At 42.8% G+C, this 27,414-nt stretch overlaps 1 protein-coding gene across 1 annotated transcript; it reads right to left on the bottom strand.

The window, feature by feature from the left end:
• Positions 1 to 318: 318 nt before the first annotated feature.
• Positions 319 to 26,968, bottom strand: LOC109906685 (protein FAM207A). The gene is made up of 6 exons (XM_020504519.2): positions 26,640 to 26,968; positions 26,254 to 26,374; positions 13,464 to 13,532; positions 6,914 to 7,082; positions 1,267 to 1,335; positions 319 to 1,028 (listed from the first exon to the last, which is right to left on the bottom strand). Exons 1-6 carry the CDS (start codon positions 26,835 to 26,837, stop codon positions 899 to 901), a joined length of 756 nt encoding a protein of 251 aa, XP_020360108.1. The 5' UTR covers positions 26,838 to 26,968; the 3' UTR covers positions 319 to 898.
• Positions 26,969 to 27,414: the final 446 nt, after the last annotated feature.

Raw genomic sequence — 27,414 nt, 5'->3', positions numbered from 1 at the left:
GGCCATTTGGGATGTAACCTCTGTGGCTCTAACAGTCTGAAGTGTCCATCTACGTCCATGTTTATCATCAGTTCTAGGCTGAAGATGTTTCCTTTCTATTTCTGGACCTGCGTAGCACACCGCCGTTGCTACTTATGACGGGTTGGTTTCCATGGATATGCTGCTGTTCTGAGCCTCAGGCCTTGGGATTACAGATCGCAGTTTGAATATAATGAATTCAGAACATGACTTCCAATCTGATCTAAATTCATATTCATCAATATCACAACGACGTGACACATACATAGTGTTATACAAAATGAAAGGCAAGTTTTAATGTACCGTACTGCATTTTTAATATCGCCTAAAAGAAATGTGGAAGAGATACTGTACAAAAATTGAAAGGAGTCATTTTGATGATCTAAATCTCAACATTTACAACATCAGTTTATTTTTCCTCATTCACAAAAGTAACTATTCATTTTCAACTTCTCCAGAACTGGGGGCATGATCTAATTAGGTGTCGTAAACATCGCCGTTACTCAGACAACCTGTAAGTCCTCTGATGTTTTAATGGTGTAGTGCACAATGACCAAAACCACTTCAATCAAAAGATCTCAATGATTTTGGCAGGTTTGGTAGATTGGGCACAGGGAACAGGGATGCAGGCATCAGGACTGCCCTTAAATAAAAAAGGCAGGGGCTTTCTTGTGTCATGACTGTGTTCGAAAGCATCAATTTATGACTGATCTACCAATTATAATAAGTAGTTATTTAGGGTGCAAGGTTATTTCTAGATCAGTCAGCTAGTCTGCAGTTGCCGACTGCAACGTGGTAGATCTCAAACACGATCCCTGTCTCTGGGTGGGGGTGGGGAATGCTCAACTGCAGATCCAAATGGCGTCTCCAGTCGAACAGGTTAGCTAGGCCCCTGCTCCTCTTCCTGCTTCAGTCTCTTCCTGAGATGCTCACCAATAGCTGCCAGAGGGTTAGTCTTGCTGTGTGCCAGGTTCTTCACAGCTTCACTAAACCGGCTGGTCTCACTCTCCCTGAGATCAAAACAAAACACGTAGGTTGTAAGGTAATAAAAAAATTAAAAAAGAGTAATAATAACGGTAAAAGTAAATAGCAGATGGGCAGTTTATTATCTTGGTTGCTCTGATAATCAGCAGGATAACATTTTCATTTTAGCTTCATGTCATTTTCTCATGGAGAATAATAAGTTAGATGTGTGATCATCAGTGGTGGTTTGGCCATGGTCGGGTACAGGTCAATGTGAGGTCTTACAGGAGTTTGCGTTTTTGTGCTGGCTTCATCAGGCTGAAGTCTGTTGGTTCTGGCTTCTTCTTCACTGGCCTGAGAGGGAAAGACAAAATGATAAAGATGGTCAAAAGGTGACTGATTTCATATGGAATGATTATGATTAAAAACAAGATAAAGGTAAAAAATAAATGGCAGTTAGGACCACAATTTGCTGCCCATGTGCGATCGTTCCAGGCAGTGCGATAGTTAGGACTTTCCTGTATGCGTTTAGTTATTTAGGAGTGGGGCCAGACAGACGAGTACTTAATTTATTAACAACAGACAGAGATGGAGGCCGGCCAACTGAGCTGATCCACCAATTATCCATTCTGGCCTTGTCCAACAAGTAACCATGCCAAGTTGTGATGTACAGAAAAACCTTGTTTTCTATGGCAAAATGGATGTTGAGTTTACCAAACACATCAGCAAAGATATAACAAGGGCACAACGGGACAAAACATATGCTCTTGCGAGTTGTGACAAGTTTGACAGACAAGAGTGAAAAGGGTAGACACGGATTTGCTTGCGAATTAAAACTATTTCAATCCCAAGAAATGTGTTTTTCACCAGAGGGGTCATGGGAACTGCAGCTAGCTTGGAGGCAGTGGGGAAGCCAAAGGTCAAAGGTGAAAACAGCCTTGTGGAGTTACAGTAAACACAGGTCTAGTATAAAAGGTCCATCAAGGACAGCTACAAGAGTTCAACTCGGGAATTAATCAAATATTATCATAAATATCAACTCTGCCCATAATAACACAGATGGAACACAACTGAAAACTTGATCTCTTTGGCAACTGAAGAGAGAATGTGTTGGCTGAATAGCTAGTTAGTCAATAATGCCTGAAGGCTTTGGTTTATAGCGGGGATGGGCAACTGGCGGCCCATGGGCTGTACCCCTTTTGTAGGCCTGCGGACCAATTTAAACAAAAACAACTCAGTGGGGGTCTCAACTTATTTTTGAGAGTTAGAATAATAGAATACACAAGGTGCAATTTCAAAATGTGGTTGTGCATCAGTCAGTCACTCAATTAGCCCATGTCAGCCCCCCAAAAATTGATTGGTAAATTAGTCTAGCGGCCAGCTATCTAAACTTGTAGCAAGCATGGTCGAATTACCGACCGGGTTGGGACCCATTCATCATCAGTTATGATATAAAAAAACGGCAAACATTTGCACCCAACCTATGGCAAAATGTGTAGAATTGCAGGAAATTCGCTGTACAATTGCATAATCTTTGTTACGGTTTTCTTCCTGGGAAGGAGAGGAGGACCAAAATGCAGCGTGGTTATGATTGAACATCTTTAATAAAGATGATAACGTGAACAATATACATATACAGAATAAGAAAACGTGGGAAAACCGAAACAGTCCTAACTGGTGCAAAACACAGAGACAGGAAACAATCACCCACCAGATACCTAAAGAATATGGCTGCCTAAATATGGTTCCCAATCAGAGACAACGATAAACACCTGCATCTGATTAAGAACCACTCTAGGCAACCATAGACTTACCTAGAATACTATACTGAACACAACCCCATCAATCTACAAAAACCCCTAGACAAGACAAACACATAAATCACCCATGTCACACCCTGGCCTAACCACAATAACAAAGAAAGCATAGAATACTAAGGCCAGGGCGTGACAATCTTATCTCCCGCCCCATATCAAAATGTGTAGAATTGCAGGAAGTTAACTTAAAACGGGAAGAATTATCTTCGCCGTCACGAGGGAGGCCACAATTTTTATGCTCACAAGGCTTGTGTGAGGTAAATCATTCAAATATTGATCTATATTGCATGCTTAAAAAAATTGGGAAATTAGATTATTTTATACTAATACAATTGCACAGAGAAATAGATTTTGTTTAACAAGTAATACCCCCAGGACCAGTGGAAGAAAACATCCCTATGACATCAAAGATCCACCTCCATATTATACAGTTGGTATGGGGCTCTTTTCTGCTCATACAGTCTCATTTCAAACCTCGGCTAACCGCCGTTTAGCAAACTCTGGTCTACATTTTCTGGATGGCATGAAAATATAGCTCTTGGGCCACGGACACCTGTGGTGGTTTGACTTCGAAATGAGAATGCATGAGCAGACAATAACCCCATACCTACTGTTAAATATGGTGGTGGATCTTTGATATTATGGGGCTATTTCGGTTCCACTGGTCCTGGGGCCTTTGTTAAGGTCAAAGGCATCATGCCCTTTACCCAGTACCAGGACATTTTTAGCCAAAAACCTGGTTGCCTCTGCCAGGAGGCTGACACTTGGATCTTCCAGCAAGACAATAACCCCAAGCACACATCAAGATCCACAAAGAAATTATTAATTGACCACAAAATCAACATTTTGCAAAGGCCATCTCAGTCTCCAGACTTGACACCCATTGAAATCTTGTGGTTTGAATTGAAGAGGGCCGTCCATGAGCGCAAACAAAAGATGGTCTAAGAGCCATCCCAATGTGTTCTCCAACTCATAAAACATTTCATAAAAAGGGTCAGTGCCGTTATCCTCGTAATGTGGGGTATTGAAAGGTATTGAAAAAAGGAGTGTCAATCATTTTGACCCCTACCTTCTTGAGAAAAAAATGATTACTTGTCATTTGTTTTTATTTTACCCCCTGTTTTTCCTCATTTCAAGTACTATCTTGTCTCGTCGCTGCAACTCCCCTACGGACTCGGGAGAGGCGCAGGTCGAGTCATGCATCCTCCGAAACATTACTTGCCAAACCGCACTTCTTAACACAAGCCCTCTTAACCCAGAAAACTAGCTGCACCAACTGGAAACGCTGTTCAACTGACGACCAACGATCAGCCTGCAGGCGCCCGGCCCGCCAAAAAGATTTGCTAGAGCACGATGAGTAAAGTAAAGTCCCCCAGCCAAGTACAGTAAACCCCCCAGCCAAACTGTCCCCAACCCGGACGACGCTGGGCCAATTGTGCGCCGCCCCTGTGACACAGCTTGGGATCGAACCCGGGCCTGTAGTGACGCCTCAAGCAATGCGACGCAGTGCCTTAGACCGCTGCGCCACTCGGGCGACACCTTACATATTAAACAAAATCTCTTTGATTATTTGTTTTACACAGTCATTTTTGCTCATCTTTATCAAGGGTGTCAACAACTTCAGACCCCAGTATACATACACATCTTTTGCCCAACAAACATTCTATCTACCACATACACGGCAAGAGGGTCCAAGTTGTCATGGGTAGGCCAGCATGTATCGGCGCCATCTGCACTCTGAACCACACAACCCCCATCTTCTTCTAGGAGGTGTCTGTCAGTGTCAAGAAGAACAACCTTCCTCTGGGGGTGAAAGTTCAGGTACATGTCCCCTTTAATTCCATTTTTATTTTTTTTACATAACAAAGACGTTTTAGGATTTTTATAAAAAGGTGGAATTGAAGGAATATTAATCTGACATTAAGTCAAACAAATCATTGGAATGGAAAAAGAACAAATGTTCCATTCCATTAACATGATCTGCCTGGTACTGTTTTTATCCACTCTGGAGAATTCCAAAATTCTAACTTCAGTCAGGGAGGATTTCCAGTGTCACACAGCCGGTGGTCATAAGTCTGTCTTGTTCACACTTCACACACACTTCTAGTCATTTCTGACATCTCTGGCCTTGGCTTATGTTAGGATCCCTGTTTTCACACTTCAAATACATCCATATGTCAGCCTGAGAGACGAGTATTAAGCCTAACATGATTTCCTTGTATGAATATACAACAGGCATATCAAAAACGGGTACAAAAGCAATACTCTACATCCAGCTCCTGGTCTTCATCAAAAGACTGCCTTTCATCAACCAATAACCTTTCTCCGAGACTTGTTCTTGACCTTCTCTATAGTGCCTGCTACTTCGGACTCCTGGAAGAAGGAACTTGTGAGAAGTGAGCTAACCTCGCCACTGCCTAGCAACCATGTCTCTGTGGACTCTGACGGAAGGCTTTGTAAGAACCAAAAAGGTAATTGCATGTATTGGAACAGTCTAAAGGGCCCTTTTATACGACCTATAAGGTGCATTGCTTTTCTCAGTCTGATAGGGCTACCTCCTAACTGTAACAATAATGTGTGCTCAGCTGAGCTCGCCATCTTGGTTTACTTTATCTTTAAGCTGGAGAGAGAGAGAGAGAAACAGAGAGAGACAGAGAGAGACAGAGAGACAGAGAGAGACAGAGAGAGACAGAGAGAGAGAGAGAGAGAGAGAGAGACAGAGAGAGAGAGAGAGAGAGAGAGAGAGAGAGAGACAGAGAGAGACAGAGAGAGACAGAGAGAGACAGAGAGAGAGAGAGAGAGAGAGACAGACAGACAGACAGACAGACAGACAGACAGACAGACAGACAGACAGACAGACAGACAGACAGACAGACAGACAGACAGACAGACAGACAGACAGACAGACAGACAGACAGACAGACAGACAGACAGACAGACAGACAGACAGACAGACAGACAGACAGACAGACAGACAGACAGACGAGAAAGAAAGAGAGCTTCAGTAGCGCATTAAAAAACAAAAGCAAGGCATTAAGTCATACAGACATTTATGACTGAGTGAAAAACTGCCCATCACAATAAACAAGCTCCACTGAGGCTTTCCTGAGCTGAATTTGACTGCAATAAATAACCCTGGAAGCATCCAGAAACCAAAGAGGAATGTTCTAATGCACAATTGAAATGTCCTCAGAACAATACCAGACTTCATTTACTTGCAGGATTGCCCTCTTATTTTGTGCATTTTACGGCATAATCTAACCCATTGGTGTATTCATTGGTCGAATTCCATTGCAAAATGTTTGGTGTGTTTACCGTTTACGCTAGGAACCAAATGGAATGAAACAGGGAGGGACCTACCTGCATTTGTCTAATAGAAAGTTTTTTGTTGCAAAACATTTTCCGTTTCGAGTAAACGGTTTCTGTTGCAAAATGTTTTGACCAAATGTTTTGCAATGGAATCCAACTAATGAATACACCCCAATTCTCTTCCTTCTTCCTGTTTTGAATGGAAGTCAATTGCTTCCTTAATATGTGCAACCCTGCCACAGAAGCTAAATCTGTCCTCTACACCTCAAAACGACTTACTAACGTCTGAATAATTTTGTGCTGAAGGCCATACTGTAGAGGTAGGGTAGTATTGTGTGCTGTGGCACTCTGATTCTGTCATAATGTACTGTGTGGAAAATATATGGGAATTTACATCCAGGTCTGTCCTGTAACATGGCTCATTAACCCCAGTGACAGCGCCTTGAAGCACTGCTGCTGTGCTGGCCCCTTCTACCAGGGGCCCCTGAGACCAACCACTGGGACATTATGAGCTCACGTATTCCTCTGACAAAAAAATGCTAAGAAAGACCTAAAAACAGAGGATTGAAATTCACTTGGATAAACTCAACTTGACAAAGGCAGAGGAAGGGTTGGACAGTGTGAGGAGACGACAGAGTGCCAAAAACGTAAACTATGACGTTAAAGAAAACGATGACCCATTTCATGGATGAAACAAGGCCTGCTAGACAACCAACAGCTGTAAGAAGAGTCAGTGGGTGTGAGGAGAAAGAGGATGGTGTGAAATCATAGTATTGTTGGGGTGTTCCACAGGGATGTGTACTTACACCCTATTCTTTCTGGAGGCCTTTCTGGAGGTCCTGGTGGTGGCGGGGATGAGCTGGCAGAGTTCTGGCAGGGCGTCTGCCAGCGGCCTCATGTCACCCACAACAGGCATGGCCGCCCTCTTAGCCTGGGCCACTTGTTGCTCCTTGGCCAGCTTGATGGAGCTGATCTCTAAATATCACACAAAAAAATGCATATAAATCAAATAGAACTAATTGTCACATGTGCGGAATACAACAAGTGTAGACCTTACCGTGAAATGCTTACTTACAAGCCCTTAATCAACAGTGCAGTTCAAGAAGAGTTAACAAAATATTTACCAAATGAACTAAAGTTTTAAAAAAATGAAAGTTACACAGTAACGAGGCTATAAACAGGGGGTACCGACTCAGTGTGCGGGGATACAGGTTAGTTGAGGTCATTTGTACATGTCGGTAGGGGTGAAGTGACTATGCATAGATAATAAACAGCGAGTAGCAGCAGTGTACAAAACAAATGGAGAGGTGGGGGGGGTCAATGTAATAGTCAGGTGGCCATTTGATTAATTGTTCAGCAGTTTTATGGCTTGAGGGTAGAAGCTATTACGAAGCATTTTGGTCCTAGACTTGGCACTCCGGTACCACTTGCTGTGCGGTAGCAGAGAAAAGAGTCTATGACTTGGGTGACTGGAGACTGACAATTTTATGGGCTTTCCTCTGACAACGCCAATTAACTGTCTTAGGTCAGTCAGGATCACCACTTTATTTTAAGAATGTGAAATGTCAGAATAATAGTAGAGAGAATGATTTGTTTCAGCTATTATTTCTTTCATCACATTCCCAGTGGGTCAGAACGTCGATATAGGACTCGTTTTACATGGATATAGATACTTTTGTACCGGTTTCCTCCAGCATCTTCACAAGGTCCTTTGCTGTTGTTCTGGGATTGATTTGCACTTTTTACACCAAAGTACGTTCATCTCTAGGAGACAGAATGCATCTCCTCCCTGAGCGGTATAACAGCTGCGTGGTCCCATGGTGTTTATACTTGCGTACTATTGTTTGTACAGATGAACGTGGCACCTTCAGGTGGTTGGAAATTGCTCCCAAGGATGAACCAGACTTGGAGGTCAAAAGAAAATCTGAGGTCTTGACTGATTTCTTTTGATTTTCCCATGTTGTCAAGCAAGAGCAAAGAGTTTAAAAGTAGGCCTTGAAATACATCCACATGTACACCTCCAATGGACTCAAATGATGTAATTTAGCCTATCAGAAGCTTCTAAAGACATGACATCATTTTCTGGAATTTTCCAAGCGGTTTAAAGGCACAGTGAACTTAGTGTATGTAAACTTCTGACCCATTGGAATTGTGAAACAGTGAATTTTAAGTGAAATAATAATCTGTCTGTAAACAATTACTTGTGTCATGCACAAAGTAGATGTCCAAATCAACTTGCCAAAACTATACTTTGTTAACAAGAAATTTGTGGAGTGGTTGAAAAATGAGTTTTAATGACTCCACCCTTAGTGTATGTAAACTTCCGACTTCAACTGTAGGTCCTGGATGGCAGGAAGCTTGGCCCCAGTGATGTACTTGGCCGTACGCACTACCCTCTGTAGCCCCTTATGGTCAGATGCCGAGCATACCAGGCGGTGATGCAACAGGTCAGGATGCTCTCGATGGTGCAGCTGTAGAACTTTTAGAGGATCTGGGGACCCATGCCAAATCTTTTCAGTCTCCTGAGGAGGAAAATGTTTTGTCGTGCCCTCTTCATGACTGTCTTGGTGTGTTTGGACCATGATAGTTCGTTGGTGATGTGGACACCAAGGAACTTGAAACTCTCAACACGCTCCACTACAGCCCCGTTGATGTTAATGGGGGCCTGCTCGGCCCACCTTTTCCTGAAGTCCACGACCAGCTCCTTTGTCTTGCTCACATTGACGGAGAGGTTGTTGTCCTGGCACCCCAGTTCACTAACCTCCTCCCTATAGGCTGTCTTATCACTGTCGGTGATCAGGCCTACCCCTGTTGTGTCGTCTGCAAACTCAATAATGGTGTTGGAGTCGTGTTTGGCCACGCAGTTGTGGGTGAACAGAGAGTACAGGAGTGGAGTAAGTACACACCCCTGAGGGGCCCCAATGTCGAGGATCAGCGTGCCCTACGTGTTGTTACCTACCCTTACCACCTTGGGGCGGCCTGCCAGAAGTCCAATTGCAGAGGGAGGTGTTAAGTCCCAGGGTTCTTAGCTTAGTGGGCACTATGGTGTTGGACGCTGAGCTGTAGCCAATGAACAGCATTCTCCCATAGGTGTTCCTTTTGTCCAGGTGGGAAAAGGCAGTGTGGAGTGTGATTAAAATTGTGCAACCTGTGGATCTGTTGGGGCGGTATGCGAATTGGAGTGGGTCTAGGGTATCCGGTAGGATGCTGTTGATGTCAGCCTTTCAAAGCACTTCATGGCTACCGACGTGAGTGCTACGGGGCGGTAATCATTTAGGCAGGTTACCTTCGCTTCCTCGGAGACAAGGACTACGGTGGTCTTCTGAAACATGCTGAAACATGTAGGTATTACAAACTCAGTCAGGGAGAGTTTGAAAATAGTGAAGACACTTGCTAGTTGGTCCGCGCATGCTTTGAGCAAAAGTCCTGGTATCCATCTGGCCCCGCAGCTTTGTGATTGCAGACCTGTTTAAAGGTTTTGCTCACATCGGTTACCGAAAGCGTTATCACACAGTCATCCAGAACAGCTGGTGCTCCCGTGCATGCTTCAGCGTTGCTTTCCTCGAAGCAAGCATAAAAGGCATTTTGCTCACCTGGTCAGCTCGTGTCACTGGGAAGCTCGCGCCATGGTTACCCTTTGTAGTCCGTAAAAGTTTTCAAGCCCTGACACATCTGACGAGCGTCAGAGCAGGTGTAGTAGGATTCAATTTTAATCCTGTATTGACGCTTTGCTTGTCTGATGGTTCAGGGAGGTTACTATGTTTCCACCATGGCACAAGCAGCAGAGACTTAATGTATGTCAACGATGTGCCTCCACAACAATAAGTAGCCTTACCAAGATTACCTAAAACCCTTTGTAGAATGGCATTGATACACTACATGAGCAAAATATGTAGACACCAACACGAACATCTCATTCCAAAATCTTTGGGCATTAATATGGAGCCTCTACTCTTCTGGGAAGGCTTTCCACTAGGTGTTGGAACATTGCTGCAGGGACTTGCTTCCATTTATCACAAGGGCATTAGTGAGGTCGGGCACTGAGGTTGGACAATTAGGCCTGGCTCGTAGTCGGAGGTAGCGTTTTCCGCCAAACCTAGATTTGTCCGTCGGACTGGCAGATGGTGAAGCGTGATTCACCACTACAGAGAACGCTTTTATACTGCTCCAGAGTCCAATGGCGGAGAGCGTTACACCACTCCAGCCGATGCTTGGCATTGCGCATGGTGATCTTAGGCTCAGATGGAAACCCACTTCACGAAGGTCCCGACGAACAGTTATTGAGCGGACGTTGATCCAGAGGCAGTTTGGAACTTGCAACAGCACTCGGCGGTCCCGTTCTGTGAGCTTGTGTGGCCCACCATGTCATGGATTAGCCATTGTTGCTCCAAGGCGTTGCCACTTCACAATAACAGCATTTACAGTTGACCAGGGCAGTTCTAGCAGGGCAGAAATTTGATGAACTGACTTGTTGGAAAGGTGGCATCCGATGACGGTGCCACGTTGAAAGTCACTGAGCTCTTCAGTAAAGCCATTCTACTGCCAACGTTTGTCTATGGAGATTGCATGGCGGTGTGCTCGATTTTTATACACCTGTCAGCAACAGGTGTGGCAGAAATGTTCGAATCCACTAATTTGAAGGGGTGTCCACATACTTTGTATACAGTATATAGTGTATGAGGAGAATCTCTCTTTCTTGAATATGGTTAAAAGCAATGGTGGTTTGGGCCTCCTGGCTTTCATCATAGAGTGGTGTTGATCCTATCCATTTCAGCCATGAGTTATGATGACTATGAGCCATATGGTTTCTTATGTGCAGACTTGCCCATGTAATTGACAGTATCAACTGGAGTATCAGCAGCAAAACACTAAACCCTACATCACCACAGACTTGAATAAATACTGTGATCAGAGCCAGGGAGGAATATTCAAACCAGATATCATCGGTACAGACGTACAGTTCGTGAACAGTTGAAAATTGAGGGTCATTAAACTTTATGGCTTTAAGTATAAATTCGGACTTTAGTGGATACGATCAGATCATAAACAGGATGTGTTGAAGGTATTAAAATGTCTGCTGAAAGGTCTAAGGCACTGCATCGCAGTGCTAGCTGTGCCACCAGAGACTCTGGGTTCGAGCCCAGGCTCTGTCGTAGCCGGCCGCGACCGGGAGGTCCATGGGGCGACGCACAATTGGCCTAGCGTCGTCCGGGTTAGGGAGGGTTTGGCAGGTAGGGATATCCTTGTCTCATCGCGCACTAGCGGGCCTGTGACGGGCCGGGCGCAGTGCACGCTGACCAGGTTGCTAGGGGCACGGTGTTTCCTCTGACACATTGGTGCGGCTGGCTTCCCGGTTGGATGCGCGCTGTGTTAAGAAGCAGTGCGGCTTGGTTGGGTTGTGTTTCGTAGGACGCATGACTCTCGACCTTCGTCTCTCCCGTCTCTCTAGTTAGTTTTTAGTAACTACTAAAAACAATTGGATACTACGAAATTGGGGCAAAAAAGGGGGTCAAATTTAAATATATATATGTCTGCTGAAAAATTATTCACTGTTCATGTCATTTAGGCTAATCCTTAGGCTATTTCCAGATTGTGCAGAACTGTAGAATAGATACTCGTGCAATGTGGCTTTGATTGAATTGCCACCTCTGTCTCTTATTTGGGCTAAATGAAGGAACACATTGGGCATTAATATCACCTCTAAAATATACAGTCTGAATAATAACCCTTATCCGTCAACACATATTTTGCACATCTTCATCAGTAGAGATCCAGAGGACGCCACGCTGCAGATACAGACAGCCCTGCCTCTTCCTGGAATACAGTTGGTCTACGACAGAAAAGCAATTATCCGATTTTTTTTCTTTCTTCCTCCTTGTTAATTTCCGAAAACTGCAGAGGTCTGAGGCTCACAGCCTGTCTCTAATTTCAGATGGAGTCAAAAGGACCATTAGCGCCTAATGATATGCATAGAGGAGACATCTTGTGTTACACAGAGAATTGATTGGATCAGCAGATTGGGTTACTAAGTGATCACAATTCTAGAAGAGTAGGTGGTGGTGTTAAAAGCGCAATAAGGGATCTGAGAATCTGTTCAATGGTCATTTCAGAGGGCTGCTGGTTTTGCTGGATAACAAATGCCAGACTGTAGCTTTAAAAAGGGGTTTTAATTACATAGACACAGCTAGCTCTGTCCCGGGCTGGACTGGCACAGCGCAGAAACCTCAGCTTCTCAGTAGAGATCAGTGGGGATGGAGCTCCTCATTGCACCAACCTAATGCTGTTATGTCCCGAAGGCATCCATGTCTTGCCTTTCAAACATTTTTTAACACAATAGGCATAATCCTACATTTTATCAATTCAAACGCTTTTGGGAGAGAGCACCAATGTCGGGATTAGGGAGTGTCGAAAGGCAAAAACATGAAGGTTGAAATTGTTAAAAGACTTCAGCTACCCAATTTATAGACTGTTCTCTCTGCTAGCGCATGGCAAGCGGAACCGATGCACCAAGTCTGGAACCAACAGGACCCTGAACAGCTTCTACCCCCCAAGCTATAAGACTGCTAAATAGTTAGTTAAATAATTAACCAATAGCTACCCTGAATATCTGCATTGACCCTTTTTGCACAAACTCTTCTGACTCATCACATGCGCTGCTGTTACTGTTTATTATCTATCCTGTTACCTCGTCACTTTATCCCTACCTATTTATACATATCTACCTTGTACCCTTGCACATTGACTCGGTACTGTTACCCTGTGTATATAGCCAAGTTATTGTTACTCATTGTGTATTTATTACTTGAATTATTATTTTATTTCAATTTCTTACGCTCTTTCTAAGTAGGCATTTCACTGTTCGTCTACACCGGATGTTTACGAAGCATGTGACAAATAAAAATTGATTTCCCCCGCCTGCGAGTCCTATCACTTAATGAAGCTCACTCCACCAATCCCCAAACAGTTCCAGAGATCAGGGGGTCATGAACTGGCTCCCCAATCTCTCCTATTGACCTCTGTGACTAGGCCACTGATCGGTTGCTAGGGTCTGGTGGTTGTTATGGAACCGGACTCAGTCCCCTGGCCTGCTCAGAGCCTCCTCAGTCTCTCTCCAAGTGGACATGTGTGATGGTGTATCTGCTTAGCCATTCATTATCATGTGTTTATTATGTACAGTATATTCATTCATCATCTCTCTTTGTACAGAACCAAATTAGTCACATATGTTCCTGCAAATAAAGTTCCTGATTATGTGTAACTCTCTGCGAGGGTGCCTTATTCCTGCTGACAATTAGGAGGGTCTCCCTCATAGAAACAGTACGAGTCAGATCTATGTTAAGTTGTGGTAATACTCACTGTTTAGCCACCTGTCTCGCCTCTCCTTCATCTTCTCTTTCTTCGTCTGCTGCTTCTTCTCCTCAGGGACTGGGAACAGACAGACAAGAGAGTGAGTGGATGGATGTGCATCCACAATGTTGCACTGGTACTTCACACATTCAGTAGAGAAAACATGCATTGCGGCTTCTCCTCGTGGGTATGTGAAGAGGTCATCCTCAACAATAGAAAATAACATTCAAAGCAATTCAATTCATCGACATTCAAAGCAATTCAATTCATCGACATTCAAAGCAATTCAATTCATTAACGATAAAGGAAGAGTGACGACTGTTTATAATGTTTTGGAAATTGAAATGTGCCAGATCTTTTACCAGAAGATAATCGTAACCAGTAAAATGTTTCCGATTGCCAAATAAATAATTCACAGTTGAATAGAATTATAATAATAGATTTGAGTTTGGGGTGTAAAAAAATATATATATGGAAATTTCCCAGCGAGAGCTTGACTTCCTGTAACGTGTTATCTTTAAAACAAACCATGGATAAAAACTTTACGCTCAAAGGGAGAAAGTAATCACAGTAGTGTTGTGAGCGCCTCAGAAGAAGATATGGCTAAGATCAGGACACGTGGCTTGTCTTTCCTGGTTCAAAGGCATGGAGAAAGGGGAGAGACACAGAGGGAGGGGGTTGAGAACAGAAAACACTACCCACTATATCTAGTTCTCCCTCTTTAGAAAAACATCCTGTCCTGGGATGGAATGTTTTCAGCGATTGGGACAACCACGTTGAGGCCCCCTGTGCATAGGGTAGCCCCAGTGGTGTGTCTGTGTGTGTGTGTTTGTGATGTGTGTGTGTGTGTGTGTGTGTGTGTGTGTGTGTGTGTGTGTGTGAGCATTTGTTCCCATCTCTTCCTGACAAAAAGAAAGAGTTGTCACTGACAATGGGCGATAAGAGCAGAGGTTATCACACAGACCGTTGCTTCCTGTAGGACAATGACAATAACAGATGCTGGACAGTATGCGTATTATCACTGTCGACCATATCACTGGAGTGTCTAGTGGAAAATGTATACATTTTAGAGAGCGAAAATGAGATGGAGTTGGTAATTGAAAAGCAAATCACTCATTTAAAACTACAGTACAACGGTTGAATTGCTTTGAACACAAAACACAACCTTGATATCTGAAAGGGCAGGTGACAGTATTTTGCATTGCGTTTTTTAATTTAAATTATTTTTTAATCCCCCCACTGTGATTTTACTCTCTGTTGACGAAATTGAGAGAAACAGGATCGATGCGCTGCTCCATGACTTTGGGAAAATGAAGTGTCAGTGTTGCAGCCTGGCCCTATATATAGCTAGCAGAGCCTACTGACGGAATTGGCTTTGTAATTAGCAATGCAGCAGTCCTTGACTGGCATGTCTGAGAGGAGGATAAAGTCGAACTGAATGGGAACCAAACGCTACAGCATCTCTAGTAGGGACTTTTCTTACTCTCATGTTCCTTATGTCAACACACAGTGCCACAACGGATTTTCTCTGAATAGGCTACATTGTAACCTGGGACAACATTTTCTGAGGATCCTACAGCACTTTGTGGTTGCCTATTCAGTGATAATATATTATTCCTGTCAAACTAAACAAGGGGATGTGTTTAGTTTGATAGATGTTGTTTTAGTCTGTAAATGACAATAACCATGATGATGGATCAATAACTAGGCCAATTCATCCAGGCTCTTTAAGATAAAACACATTACATCATCATTAGATGTAGTATCTACAGTTGAAGTCAGAAGTTTACATACACCTTAGCCAAATACATTTAAACTCAGTTTCGCAATTCCTTACATTTAATCATAGTAACAATTCCCTGTCTTAGGTCAGTTAGGATCACCACCTTATTTTAAGAATGTGAAATGTCAGAATAATAGTAGAGAGAATGATTTATTTCAGAATTTATTTATTTCATCACATTCCCAGTGGGTCAGAAGTTTACATACACTCAATTAGTATTTGGTAGCATTGCCTGTAAATTGTTTAACTTGGGTCAAATGTTTTGGGTTGCCTTCTACAAGCTTCCCACAATAAGTTGGGTGAGTTTTGGCCCATTCCTCCTGACAGAGCTGGTGTAACTGAGTTCGGCCCACAAACTTTCTACAGGATTGAGGTCAGGGCTTTGTGATGGCCACTCCAATACCTTGACTTTGTTGTCCTTAAGCCAATTTGCCACAACTGTGGAAGAATGCTTGGGGTCATTGTCTATTTGGAAGACCCATTTGCGACCAAGCTTGAACTTCCTGACTGATGTCTTGAGATGTTGCTTCGATATATCCACAAAATTTTTCTCCTCATGATGCCATCTATTTTGTGACATGCACCAGTCCCTCCTGCAGCATAGCACCCCCACAACATGATGCTGCCACCCCTGTGCTTCACGGTTGGGATGGTGATCTTTGGCTTGCAAGCTTCCCCCCTTTTCCTCCAAACATAACAATGGTCATTATGGCCAAACAGTTCTATTTTTGTCTCATCAGACCAGAGGACATTTCTCCAAAAAGTATGATTTTTGCCCCCGTGTGCAGTTGCAAACCGTAGTCTGGATTTTTTACGGCGGTTTTGGAGCAGTGGCTTCTTCCTTGCTGAGCGGCCATTCAGGTTATGTTGATATAGGACTTGTTTTACTGGAGATATAGATACTTTTGTAGCCGGTATGACGGCTGCGTGGTCCCATAGTGTTTACACTTGCGTACTATTGTTTGTACAAATGAACGTGGTACCTTCAGGCGTTTGGAAATTGCTCCCAAGGATGAACCAAACTTGTGGAGGTCTACAATTGTTTTCCTGAGGTCTTGACTGATTTATTTGGATTTTCCCATGATGTCAAGCAAAGAGGCACTGAGTTTGAAATAAGGCCTTGAAATACATCCACAGGTACACTTCCAATTGACTCAAATGATGTCAATTAGACTATCAGAAGCTTCTAAAGCCATGACATAATTTTCTGGAATTTTCCAAGCTGTTTAAAGGCACAGTCAACTTAGTGTATGTAAACTTCTGGCCCACTGGAATTGTGATACAGTGAATTATAAGTGAAATAATCTGTCTGAAAACAATTGTTGGAAAAATTACTTGTCATGCACAAAGTAGATGTCCTAACCAACTTGCCAAAACTATACTTTGTTAACAAGAAATTTGTGGAGTGGTGGAAAAAATGAGTTTTAATGACTCCACCCTTAGTGTATGTAAACTTCCGACTTCAACTGTATCATTAGTGTTCAATTAGAAACTTCCAATCATTGAATGGCAACTTGAGATTACAGCATTGTGCAGTGCAGAGACAGAGAGCCTAGAGATGTTGTTTAATGGGGCACCACTCCCTTCACCTCCCCGATCAATAGCATCTCATTTAAAGACGCAGATGAGCTTGGGTTAGATGAGCAGGCAGCAGGATAGAACACGGATGTTGGATAAAGCCTATATGGAGGCCGACAGACAGGTGGTACGAGGCATTGACATGGGGTGCATCAGCAAAGTATTCTGTTAAAGCTAGAATAAAAATAACAAAGCTGCACCCCGCCTCTGTTTTGGTAAAACACTGAGGGATGGGCCTTGGAGAAATGTAACCACTCTTAAACGCATAAACAGAGCTAGGGATGCAAGGGCTGACCATTCATTATCATTTTTCTTAGTTTGTTTTAACCATGTTTCAAGGCAATCCAGTGTTTGTTCATATTTACATTCTTTACAAACATTGGAGTAAACAAGCTTATATTTTGGGTTCTGATGGGGTATGATAGTTGAACTAAGCTCATAAGTTCTATTCTTCAATGGGTACAGCATTCATTATATTAAGTCCAAAAATGGATGTAGCAACTGAGGATTCTGGCTTTAAAAAAAGGTACTTCCAGTTGAAATGTAAGCTTTGAAAACACAGTCCTCGCGTTGCATTTCTGAAAACAGACATTTGGCACAACAGGACAGACATTAGAAACACACGGGAATGTGCATGTGTGCTGGAATTGGCCTTGGGGTCCTAATCACTGTACTTGGTTGAGTGTAGCTACTACGTTACTGGCCATGACCCCACTCTCAGATGGTGCCTCAGCGTAAGTTCGGATATACATTTTTTTTTTTAAATGTCCAATTCACACATGCGTGAAATAGGACATTTATAAGAACCCACCTAATTATTACTAATAATCTGTACTGTGCCTGTCCATCTCTGAGTCTAGCTGCCTTGTAGAGTGTATTTGAATAGGTACCGTAACGTGTTAAAAACGGATATGGCTTATCAAGAAAAGTGAAGGAGGAAAGATCTAGTTATAATACAATACAGTGTCCACACTGTAAAGGATTTTTGGGGGGGGAATGACTCTCCTTTAATAATAGCAGGAAGGAAAAAACTAAAAGGAGAGGAGTGGGCAGCGTGGTTGGCAGGGAGAGCTGGCAGGGATGTCCGGGTTGTGTGGTGGTAGCTAATATCATTCTGCGGCAATGAAACTGTCAGTGTGGGACAGTGGGAGTCAGTCACACGTGAGGGAATTCATAGTGTTTGTCATTCCCCTGCCACCTCCTCGCCTATTCACTGCTATTAAAAACACCCTACAGCTTCTCTCTTTATGCAAACAAACATTATGGTATGGACTAGGGTTGGGGTCAATTTCATTTAAATTCCAATCAATTTAGAAGGTAAAGCAAATTCAGATTACACATTTTATTCATTGAAACGCACTGGAATTTATTTGGAATTGCGGTGTCAGAGTACTTCCTGAATTGGAATGGACCCAAACACTGGTATAGACTGTCCAATAATACCTTTCACAATAGTATTTAAAATGTAAATTATGCCCAGGGGAATGATTCACTTTGACGAATAATCTACATTGAGGTAATGTCCTCCATATCCGAGTCATGCTTTAGCTAACATGGTTAAAAGTGCTCATGGTGGGTGAGTGCGCTGCTGCATTGGCCTCCTTTCTACTTTGTCCCTTATTGATCTCCTGCTGTCCCAGCCACAAGGTTGAAAGGTTAAACAACAGTCTGCCAACAAATAGAATTACAGTCATTTCAATGACCACGGTTGATGAGCAATGTGGATAAAACCATTGGGCCTGGCAAGCAGCAGTTATGTAAGGTATTGATCGGTAGAGTGACAATTGTGCTCTCATTGCTTCTTTACCCGGGAAGCAAATACTAGACGGATCCCGACCAAAGCTCATCCTTAGGATAACAGCAGCAACTGGTTCACAAAGAGATCAGAGTTGTGTACTACAAATCTAGATAGTGAACTAACTTTGGCCCACTCTCGAGTTCAACTCGTGATAGCCTAGCTGGAGACATGAAAGTGGGTCACCTTTTAGCCAGGTAAATTTCTATGGCAGCGAATCCAAATCAAATTTTATTTGTCACATACACATGGTTAGCAGATGTTAATGCGAGTGTAGCGATATGCTTGTGCTTCTAGTTCCGACAATGCAGTAATAACCAACGAGTAATCTAACCTAATAATTTCTCAACAACTACAGTGGGGCAAAAAAGTATTTAGTCAGCCACCAATTGTGCAAGTTCTCCCACTTAAAAATATGAGAGAGGCCTGTAATTTTCATCATAGGTACACTTCAACTATGTCAGACAAAATGAGAAAGAAAAAAATCCAGAAAATCATATTGTAGGATTTTTTATGAATTTATTTGCAAATTATGGTGGAAAATAAGTATTTGGTCAATAACAAAAGTTTCTCAATACTTGTTATATTCCCTTTGTTGGCAATGACAGAGGTCAAACGTTTTCTGTAAGTCTTCACAAGGTTTTCACACACTGTTGCTGGTATTTTGGCCCAATGCTGCATGCAGATCTCCTCTAGAACAGTGATGTTTTGGGGCTGTTGCTGGGCAACACGGACTTTCAACTTCCTCCAAAGATTTTCTACGGGGTTGAGATCTGGAGACTGGCTAGGCCACTCCAGGACCTTGAAATGCTTCTTACGAAGCCACTCCTTCGTTGCCCGGGCGGTGTGTTTGGGAACATTGTCATGCTGAAAGACCCAGCCACGTTTCATCTTCAATGCCCTTGCTGATGGAAGGAGGTTTTCACTCAAAATCTCATGATACATGGCCCCATTCATTCTTTCCTTTACACGGATCAGTCTTCCTGGTCCCTTTGCAGAAAAACAGCCCCAAAGCATGATGTTTCCACCCCCATGCTTCACAGTAGGTATGGTGTTCTTTGGATGCAACTCAGCATTCTTTGTCCTCCAAACACGACGAGTTGAGTTTTTACCAAAAAGTTATATTTTGGTTTCATCTGACCATACAACATTCTCCCAATCTTCTTCTGGATCATCCAAATGCTCTCTAGCAAACTTCAGACGGGCCTGGACATGTACTGGCTTAAGCAGGGGTAGCAGTCTTCCATTTCCTAATAATTGATCCCACAGTTGATTTCTTCAAACCAAGCTGCTTACCTATTGCAGATTCAGTCTTCCCAGCCTGGTGCAGGTCTACAATTTTGTTTCTGGTGTCCTTTGACAGCTCTTTGGTCTTGGCCATAGTGGAGTTTGGAGTGTGACTGTTTGAGGTTGTGGACAGGTGTCTTTTATACTGATAACAAGTTCAAACAGGTGCCATTAATACAGGTAACGAGTAGAGGACAGAGGAGCCTCTTAAAGAAGAAGTTACAGGTCTGTGAGAGCCATAAATCTCGCTTGTGTGTAGGTGACCAAATACTTATTTTCTACCATAATTTGCAAAGAAATTCATTAAAAATCCTACAATGTGATTTTCTGGATTTCTTTCCCTCATTTTGTCTGTCATAGTTGAAGTGTACCTATGATGAAAATTACAGGCCTCTCTCGTCTTTTTAAGTGGGAGAACTTGCACAATTGGTGGCTGACTAAATACTTTTTTGCCCCACTGTTCCTTATACACACAAGTGTAAATGGATGAAGAATATGTACATAAAAAAACATGAATGAGTGATGGTACAGAACGCCATAGGTAAGATGCAGTTGATGGTATCGAGTACAGTATATACATATGAGATGAGTAATTCTTACATTATTAAAGTGGCTGGAGTTGAGTCAGTATGTTGGCAGTAGCCACTCAATGTTAGTGGTGGCTGTTTAACAGTGATGGCCTTGAGATAGAAGCTGTTTTTCAGTCTCTCGGTCCCAGCTTTGATGCACCTGTACTAATCTCGCCTTCTCGATGATAGCGGGGTGAACAGGCAGTGGCTCGGGTGGTTGTTGTCCTTGATGATCTTTATGGCCTTCCTGTGACATCGGGTAATGTAGGTGTCCTAGAGGGCAGGTAGTTTGCCCCCGGTGATGCGTTGTGCAGACCTCACTACCCTCTGGAGAGCCTTATGGTTGTGGGCGGAGCAGTTGCCGTACCAGGCGGTGATACAGCCCGACAGAATGCTCTCGATTGTGCATCTGTAAAAGTTTGTGAGTCTTTTTGGTGACAAGCCGTATTTCTTCAGCCTCCTTCAGAACTAACCTGTTGTGGGGCAGGCTAACTCCACTTACCCTGAATTAAGTGTTTGAGCCGTGAGTTGAGGACCAATGAAATTAGATTCCCTCTTGCAAAGAATGCATCATCATTGTCCCTTCAATCCGTGGAGGTCGATTAAGGCAGCCCCCCACACCTCTCTGATTCAGAGGGGTAGGTTAAATGTGAAAGACACACTTCAGTTGTACAACTGACTAGGTATCCCCTTTTCCCTTTCAATCATAAGACTGGGGCGGTAGGTAGCCTAGTGGTTAGAGCGATGGACTAGTAACCGAAAGGTTGCAAGATCGAATCCCTGAGCTGACAAGGTAAACATCTGTCGTTCTGCCCCTGAACAATTCAGTCATTGAAAATAAGAATTTGTTCTTAAACTGACTTGCCTAGTTAAATAAAATAAAATAAATTTTTTTTAAAAAGACTGATTAAATATTTTATTAATCTAATGTTCTTGTGTGTAAATTTTTTACATTTCATTTTCAAATACATGACACGTTTAGTAAATCGAGGATGAATTCGAAACTTCACGCATAGTAAAACCTTCGTATGACTTTATAGAAATTGTGAGGTTAAAAATCGATAGGAGTGGGGGGAAAGGGGACTCGTGCATTCATAAGTACACCAAAGCACTTTTCACACAAAAGCTCTTATTGCTCCTGTAAATCGCTCTGGATTAGGGTTAAGTGCCTTGCTCAAGGGCACACCGGCATATTTTTCACCTAGTCGGCTCGGGAATTCGAACCAGCAACATTTTGGTTAACGGGCCAACGCTCTTAACCGCTAGGCTACCTGCCACCCTATATTCCACACTGTAGTATCCCTTGATCATGTGTAGTACTTACTATATTATTTTGTAGTATACTATACACTGTAGTATCCGTCAAATCTGTAATGCTTACTATAGAATTGTGTAGTACACTATAGAATACTATAGTAACTATTACAGTATTATCCACACAAAAAAACACCGTAGTAAATACGACAGTAAAACACTACACTAACTACAGTAATACTAAAACAGGATTTAATTTGCATATACCCCACCTATTCCCCTCCCCCAATTTGTGGCACCCATGATTGAGAAACCTACATGCCAAGTATGTTATAAGTACAGGTTATAGAAGAGCAGAAGCGCTGAACTATCCATACAGACTCCAGTCCTACCTACTTATAGGTTCTGAAAAATGTGCTCGTTTAGTATTTGTCTCGTAGGTTTCGTCAGTGAGAAAGAAGTGGTGGCTCTTTCAAAGATAAAAAAAAAACACAATAGTAAATACTACAGTATATAAATGTAGTAACACTACAGTATTTATACTATAGTATTTTTTCATGTGGGTAACTCTACGTAGCAAAGTAGCTGTTTTCATAAATCGAAAATTCCGAGTCAAAGTATTGATTCAATATCATCCAAAATAATATACACATGTGATATGTAACTGTATAGATTTTTCCCCCCATCACTACTACTTCGGAAGACAAAGTGTGACACTGACTCCAACTAACCTCATATACTGTATATATGCCATTTAGCAGATGCTTTTATCCCATGACTTACAGTCATGTTCGCATATATTTTCCATTTGGGCGGCCCCCAGCGGGAATGGAACCAACGATAATTGGCGGTCCAAGCACCACGCTCTACCAACTGAGCCACACCGAACCGCAACCTAGATCTACTGATGTTACTGACTCGCTTCTCACTGACAGGATGACCTCACCAATTCCCAGCCACCCACACTGCTGTTGCTGCTGCCATGGCGATAGACGGGCCAGGACAAGACCCCGCCACCACATCACAAATCAGGGTCATTCTTAACCCCTGGGGTGTATCACGGCAACTAATAAATCCTTGCAGAAAATGTGTCATCTCTAACCCTATATCGGAAACGGCTTCAATATCACAGTGTTTATCTCAAGCCAAAACATGGTGGCATAAAATTAACTATCAAACCAAGCGAAAGTATTTTCCTCGCTCTCTTTTAATTTCTACGTGCATCTTCAGCCCAGGCTCAGATACAGCTCTTCCAGCAGCAACACACACACCAACTTTCATCACAGGGCAGTTAGTTCCTCCCTGCCAGGTCCAATCTTTAATCTGCCACCGCGGTGTCAACAACATGGGTTGTCCTGCTGTAGCAGCAGAGGTACAGGGGCCAGATAGGCATCTCTACTCCTGCTGCATCCCCGTGCCTGACAGCCCTGGTCCTGGACTGCTGATGGGTGAAACCCAACCCGGCCTGGGGCTGTTTGTGGTGGGGAGAGAGCCTTACTTACCACCTCCCTGGTCCTCCCTGTACCCCAGAGAGGATCGGGTTCTCCGCACACAGTGAAATAGATAGCACCGATTAGATCGCAAGAAAGGCATTTCACTGTACTAGTGCACGTGACAAAAACGTGAAACTTGATTAGGCTTTATTATGAGTGGTTGGGAAAGTTCCATATTTCCTTTCCTGCTTGGGTTTGCCCCCGCTTAGCCTCTCCGCTTTCCCCTTTTCTCCGGCATAATTGGCAGGCAGCTCTCTGGTAGGCGGAGGAGCTGACAAAAAGATGAAGAGGTGGTTTCACAGGGTCCCAGCTCAGATACGGATATCCCCTATTTAAAAAATGCAGAGAGGGCTCTTTGTCAAAACAGAGGTGGTCACTGAATGATCGATTGCCGCAGACATCACTTTGAACATCACGCCGTGGAATGGCAGCAAGGAGTTATGCTCTTTGAAACAGAGTTTTCTGGTCAAGACTAATGTAGCACAGAACACGTGGAAGTGAACAGGGCTCTGCAGCGCGACCGTTTTTCTCGCATAATGAGCTTAAATATTTTGCTGTGCGACCTGGAATTTTAATTTAGGCGCACCACCAATGATTACTTCACTGTACCGCAGCTTTGGAGAATACACTGAGTGCTTGCACCACTACTACAAAGAAAACAGCTTGTTGCTTTAAATATTTTTAATTGTGCTCCTAAATTGTTTAACTTAGGTGCACACGGGCTCCTTGTAAACATTTTTTTTTTAAAGGTCAGCGTAGAGCCATGGTGAAGACTATGAACTAAGGCAATTGAATAGGCCTAATAAAAAAAATCAACTGCAGAGACTGATATTCAGTCAGCGGGATGGGGAATGATTTATTTTGATTTAACTAGGCAAAAGGCAAGCACAAACATGCACACACAAAGTGTGCATTTGCTGCCAATGAACATACCAAGCACCAACAGTAAGTGTGCATAATAATAGTAATTTAAATCAATCGAATTAAAAGTGGCAGATAAGAGTTTATATCTGCTCGGATACAAGCCCCCAGGGGGGCCTTATACAAGAGTCAATGGATGAAAAGACATGACACACTCACAGCATTTGCTTGCTTCTTTCTGCTCTGGCTGAGAGAACAGAGTATTTTATAATTAACAGCATAGTAGAGTGGCTAGCTGAATAGATGCCTGAACAGAAACCAGAGGGCTTTAATCCCTGTGGGCAGAGACAAGACAGCGCCAAGGACGGGGTGCTCGCGAAGATGAACCAAAAGAAATGTAATATTAATGTAGTAGAATCAGTGAAAGTGAATTTGGGATAATTCAGGTGAAATACCCCTATTAACACGACAAATTGACAGCATTTAGCTGAAATGATAAGCTGTAGGCTAAAATAACTGCTCTCTATTGTTAATGTGTAGAAGGAGGCAGTGCTTTAATCACAGCAGCTTTCACAGCTAGAAGAGCCTACAGTTCTCAATGTCTGTCTGCTTAGATGAGATGGTAAAAATCCAATTCATACCATTTCCGTGGACAGGATTTAAAAACAGCCTTCTTATTAAACCCTTACTTATATCGCTTCAATTTTATTTTCCCACTAACGTACTGTCAAATTAGATTTTGCTCTCCAGAACCTACCAACCATTTCACAAAGAGGTCAATATAATTGTCTACAGACACTGTTTTGGGAAAACAAGAGCACACTGACAAGCATTTCACCATGGCAACAGATGGAATACTGCATCTCATTGCCCTGTCCTTTTTTTATTTCATAAATTTGTCAGCAGCCAGGAAAGCACTTGCTTTAATTAGTTAGCCTAATCAATAGACACAGCTAAATATACCCGTCGTTAATAGATCACACACATCCAACGTATTAAACACGCTTTTAGCTTCAATGCAAGAAAAGGCTGAAGAGTGAGGACTCATTAGCAGTGTGTGTGCGCCTGCAAGCGAGGACGAGAGAAAGAAGAGGAAAGAAACAGCAGAATGCAGAAACTGAAGCTATTTAAATACTTGCTCACTAGCTACAGGGAACAGCCAGACACCATCTGCAGAGGTTGAGTGAGCGAGCCAGGGACCGGGCACCCCTGAACACCTCTCCCACCATGCACTACAGACAAAAGCCTAAACAAGCAAGAGACAACAAGACATTGGAGCAACATCATCACTGTTACACTGTAATTCACAAGGGACAGGACCACCTGATGCTTTCCCATGGGGCCGCAGCGAGGTACCGTACCAAGAGAACTACACCCTGCAGCACCAGCCTCCTCTGTGCGTCAGCGGTGCCACGACTCATCTAGTCAGGGAGAAACACTGATTCAGGGGAGCTTGGCGGCTGAACTGAACCTTGATTTCATGCATGAACTATTTATGCTGCAGAGAGGCTATAAATAGAACCGGTCCTCTGTTGTCGAATAAGGAAGATGGGCTTCTTTGCTGTAGCTCTGCCACTGCAGCTGGAGTAGCCACTCTGACTGACTAACATTGGGCTTAAACTTACTCGAAAGAGCCTAGGATTCAAGCGGGGAGAGGTTGGCAGGTGCATGTAGCATGGAAACATCAACGGAAAAATATACACTGTTAAAAACATGTCCGATTGAATAAGATTGACTAAACGAAATAGGGTTCTAATATGCCTCCATATAAGCGATCATTTGGATGGTTAGTTTCTTATCTATAGTTTACCATCATACTTAGATTTCTTCATTACACCTTTTATACCAATGGTAAGCAATATACTGCATAGACTTGAGCTGTTGCCATCCTCACATCACAAGTCACTTTCTGTCGAGTGATCCCTTTGTATTTTCTGCCCTCTTGTGGTAGGAGAGAATGACATAATGTGTACAGAAAAATACTATGTGCCTGGTTGATTTGGCTGGAAATAAACATTGTCTCCAGGGCGTTTTGGGGAGCTAAAACGTCACGAAAATTAAATGCAGGTACTTGAAGGTAGAATATGATTCGTTATTGAGACACACAGACAAGTACTCTCGTGCAGATTTCCACGGATTAACGAGCTAAATATTTGGTTGACAATCAAAGTGTATTTACCTTTCTGTGCAGGTGTACCAGTGTCATTGGATGGTTCTTCACACTTCAGAGTTTGCACGAGGGCTTCAGGGCTGATTTGTGTGCCAGCAAAGATTCCACTTGGAAAGGAACTCAGTGGTTTCTGTTGGAAGAGAACATCCACATTGACACCCAACATAAATATAATGCAAAAAAATACACGCTTCATACTAATTTCTCTATAGCCAGCTAAATGTATACATTATGATCCTAACTAGCTGACAACTAACGTTAGCTAGCTAGTGAAATAGCTAACTGTTAGCTAGCTAACGTTAACTGTTCTAACAGCTTTAGCTATATCGTTAGCTAAACCATCTAAAAGAGACGGAGTTGGCAAGCGAACGTTCAATTATGTGTTGATAAAATACCTTCGCGTTTTCATCCTTCTTTATGTGCAGCTGTGCATTGTTTGTCTTGTTTACATCGAAGATGAATGAACCACTTGTGATCACAGGAATCGGTGCCTTTTCTAAATCTGTGGATCTTGCGCCACCGGACGGAGGACTGTCAAGTTTAACCGCAGCCTGATGAAGCTTTTCACGGACCCGCTTTATCTTTCCAACCATACTGCCTTTTAGTTACTGAGTTAAATAAAGATACAATCTGTCTCCGAAACCACACTCATGCTCTAGCTAGCTAACAACGTGGAAAATATTTTGACAACAACAAAATGTGCGTCCCTCTGATATGTGACCGGGGGAAACAATTTTGTTCAAACTATAGTTCTGCCTCATCCTCACAAAATCCCGCAGTGACTGATGGAGTGACCCCCAAAAAATAGGCCTACAAGAAAACAAAATGGGTGAAGTAAATCAAGACCGTATATCTAAATTATTAAGATAAAATGTCATATGTACTTTATCTTTGTAATATAGATCCATGATCTAATCTCACCAGCCTCTGCACTCCTTAGATAAATGAAAATCATCTTTATTTGCAAATGGATATGGCAAATAACATGGCAAATAACTAACTACTGTAGTACATGCATACATAGCTAAATGCATATACAAATAATACAGGTCTATGAAGTCTGAACTGGACAATAGTACAAAAAAGATTTAATAGATATGCTATAACACAATACAATTGGCTATACATCAAGGCTCTCCAACCCTTTTCCTGGAGAGCTACCGTCCTGTA

This window comes from Oncorhynchus kisutch, linkage group LG16 (assembly GCF_002021735.2).
Source record: "Oncorhynchus kisutch isolate 150728-3 linkage group LG16, Okis_V2, whole genome shotgun sequence".
In the NCBI taxonomy this organism is placed as follows: Eukaryota; Metazoa; Chordata; class Actinopteri; order Salmoniformes; family Salmonidae; genus Oncorhynchus; species Oncorhynchus kisutch.
The sequence above is the reverse complement of the archived record's forward strand: the minus strand, read 5'-3'. Positions and strand labels throughout refer to the sequence as shown.

Excerpts from the sequence above, each read along its gene's own strand:
- LOC109906685 (XM_020504519.2), bottom strand. The coding sequence starts at position 26,837 with ATGGTTGGAAAGATAAAGCGGGTCCGTGAAAAGCTTCATCAGGCTGCG. Across the intron at positions 26,375-26,639 it reads AGAAGGATGAAAACGCGAAG|AAACCACTGAGTTCCTTTCC; the intron begins GTATTTTATCAA and ends CTCTTCCAACAG. Across the intron at positions 1,336-6,913 it reads GCCTCCAGAAAGAATAGGGT|GCCAGTGAAGAAGAAGCCAG; the intron begins GTAAGTACACAT and ends TTTCCCTCTCAG.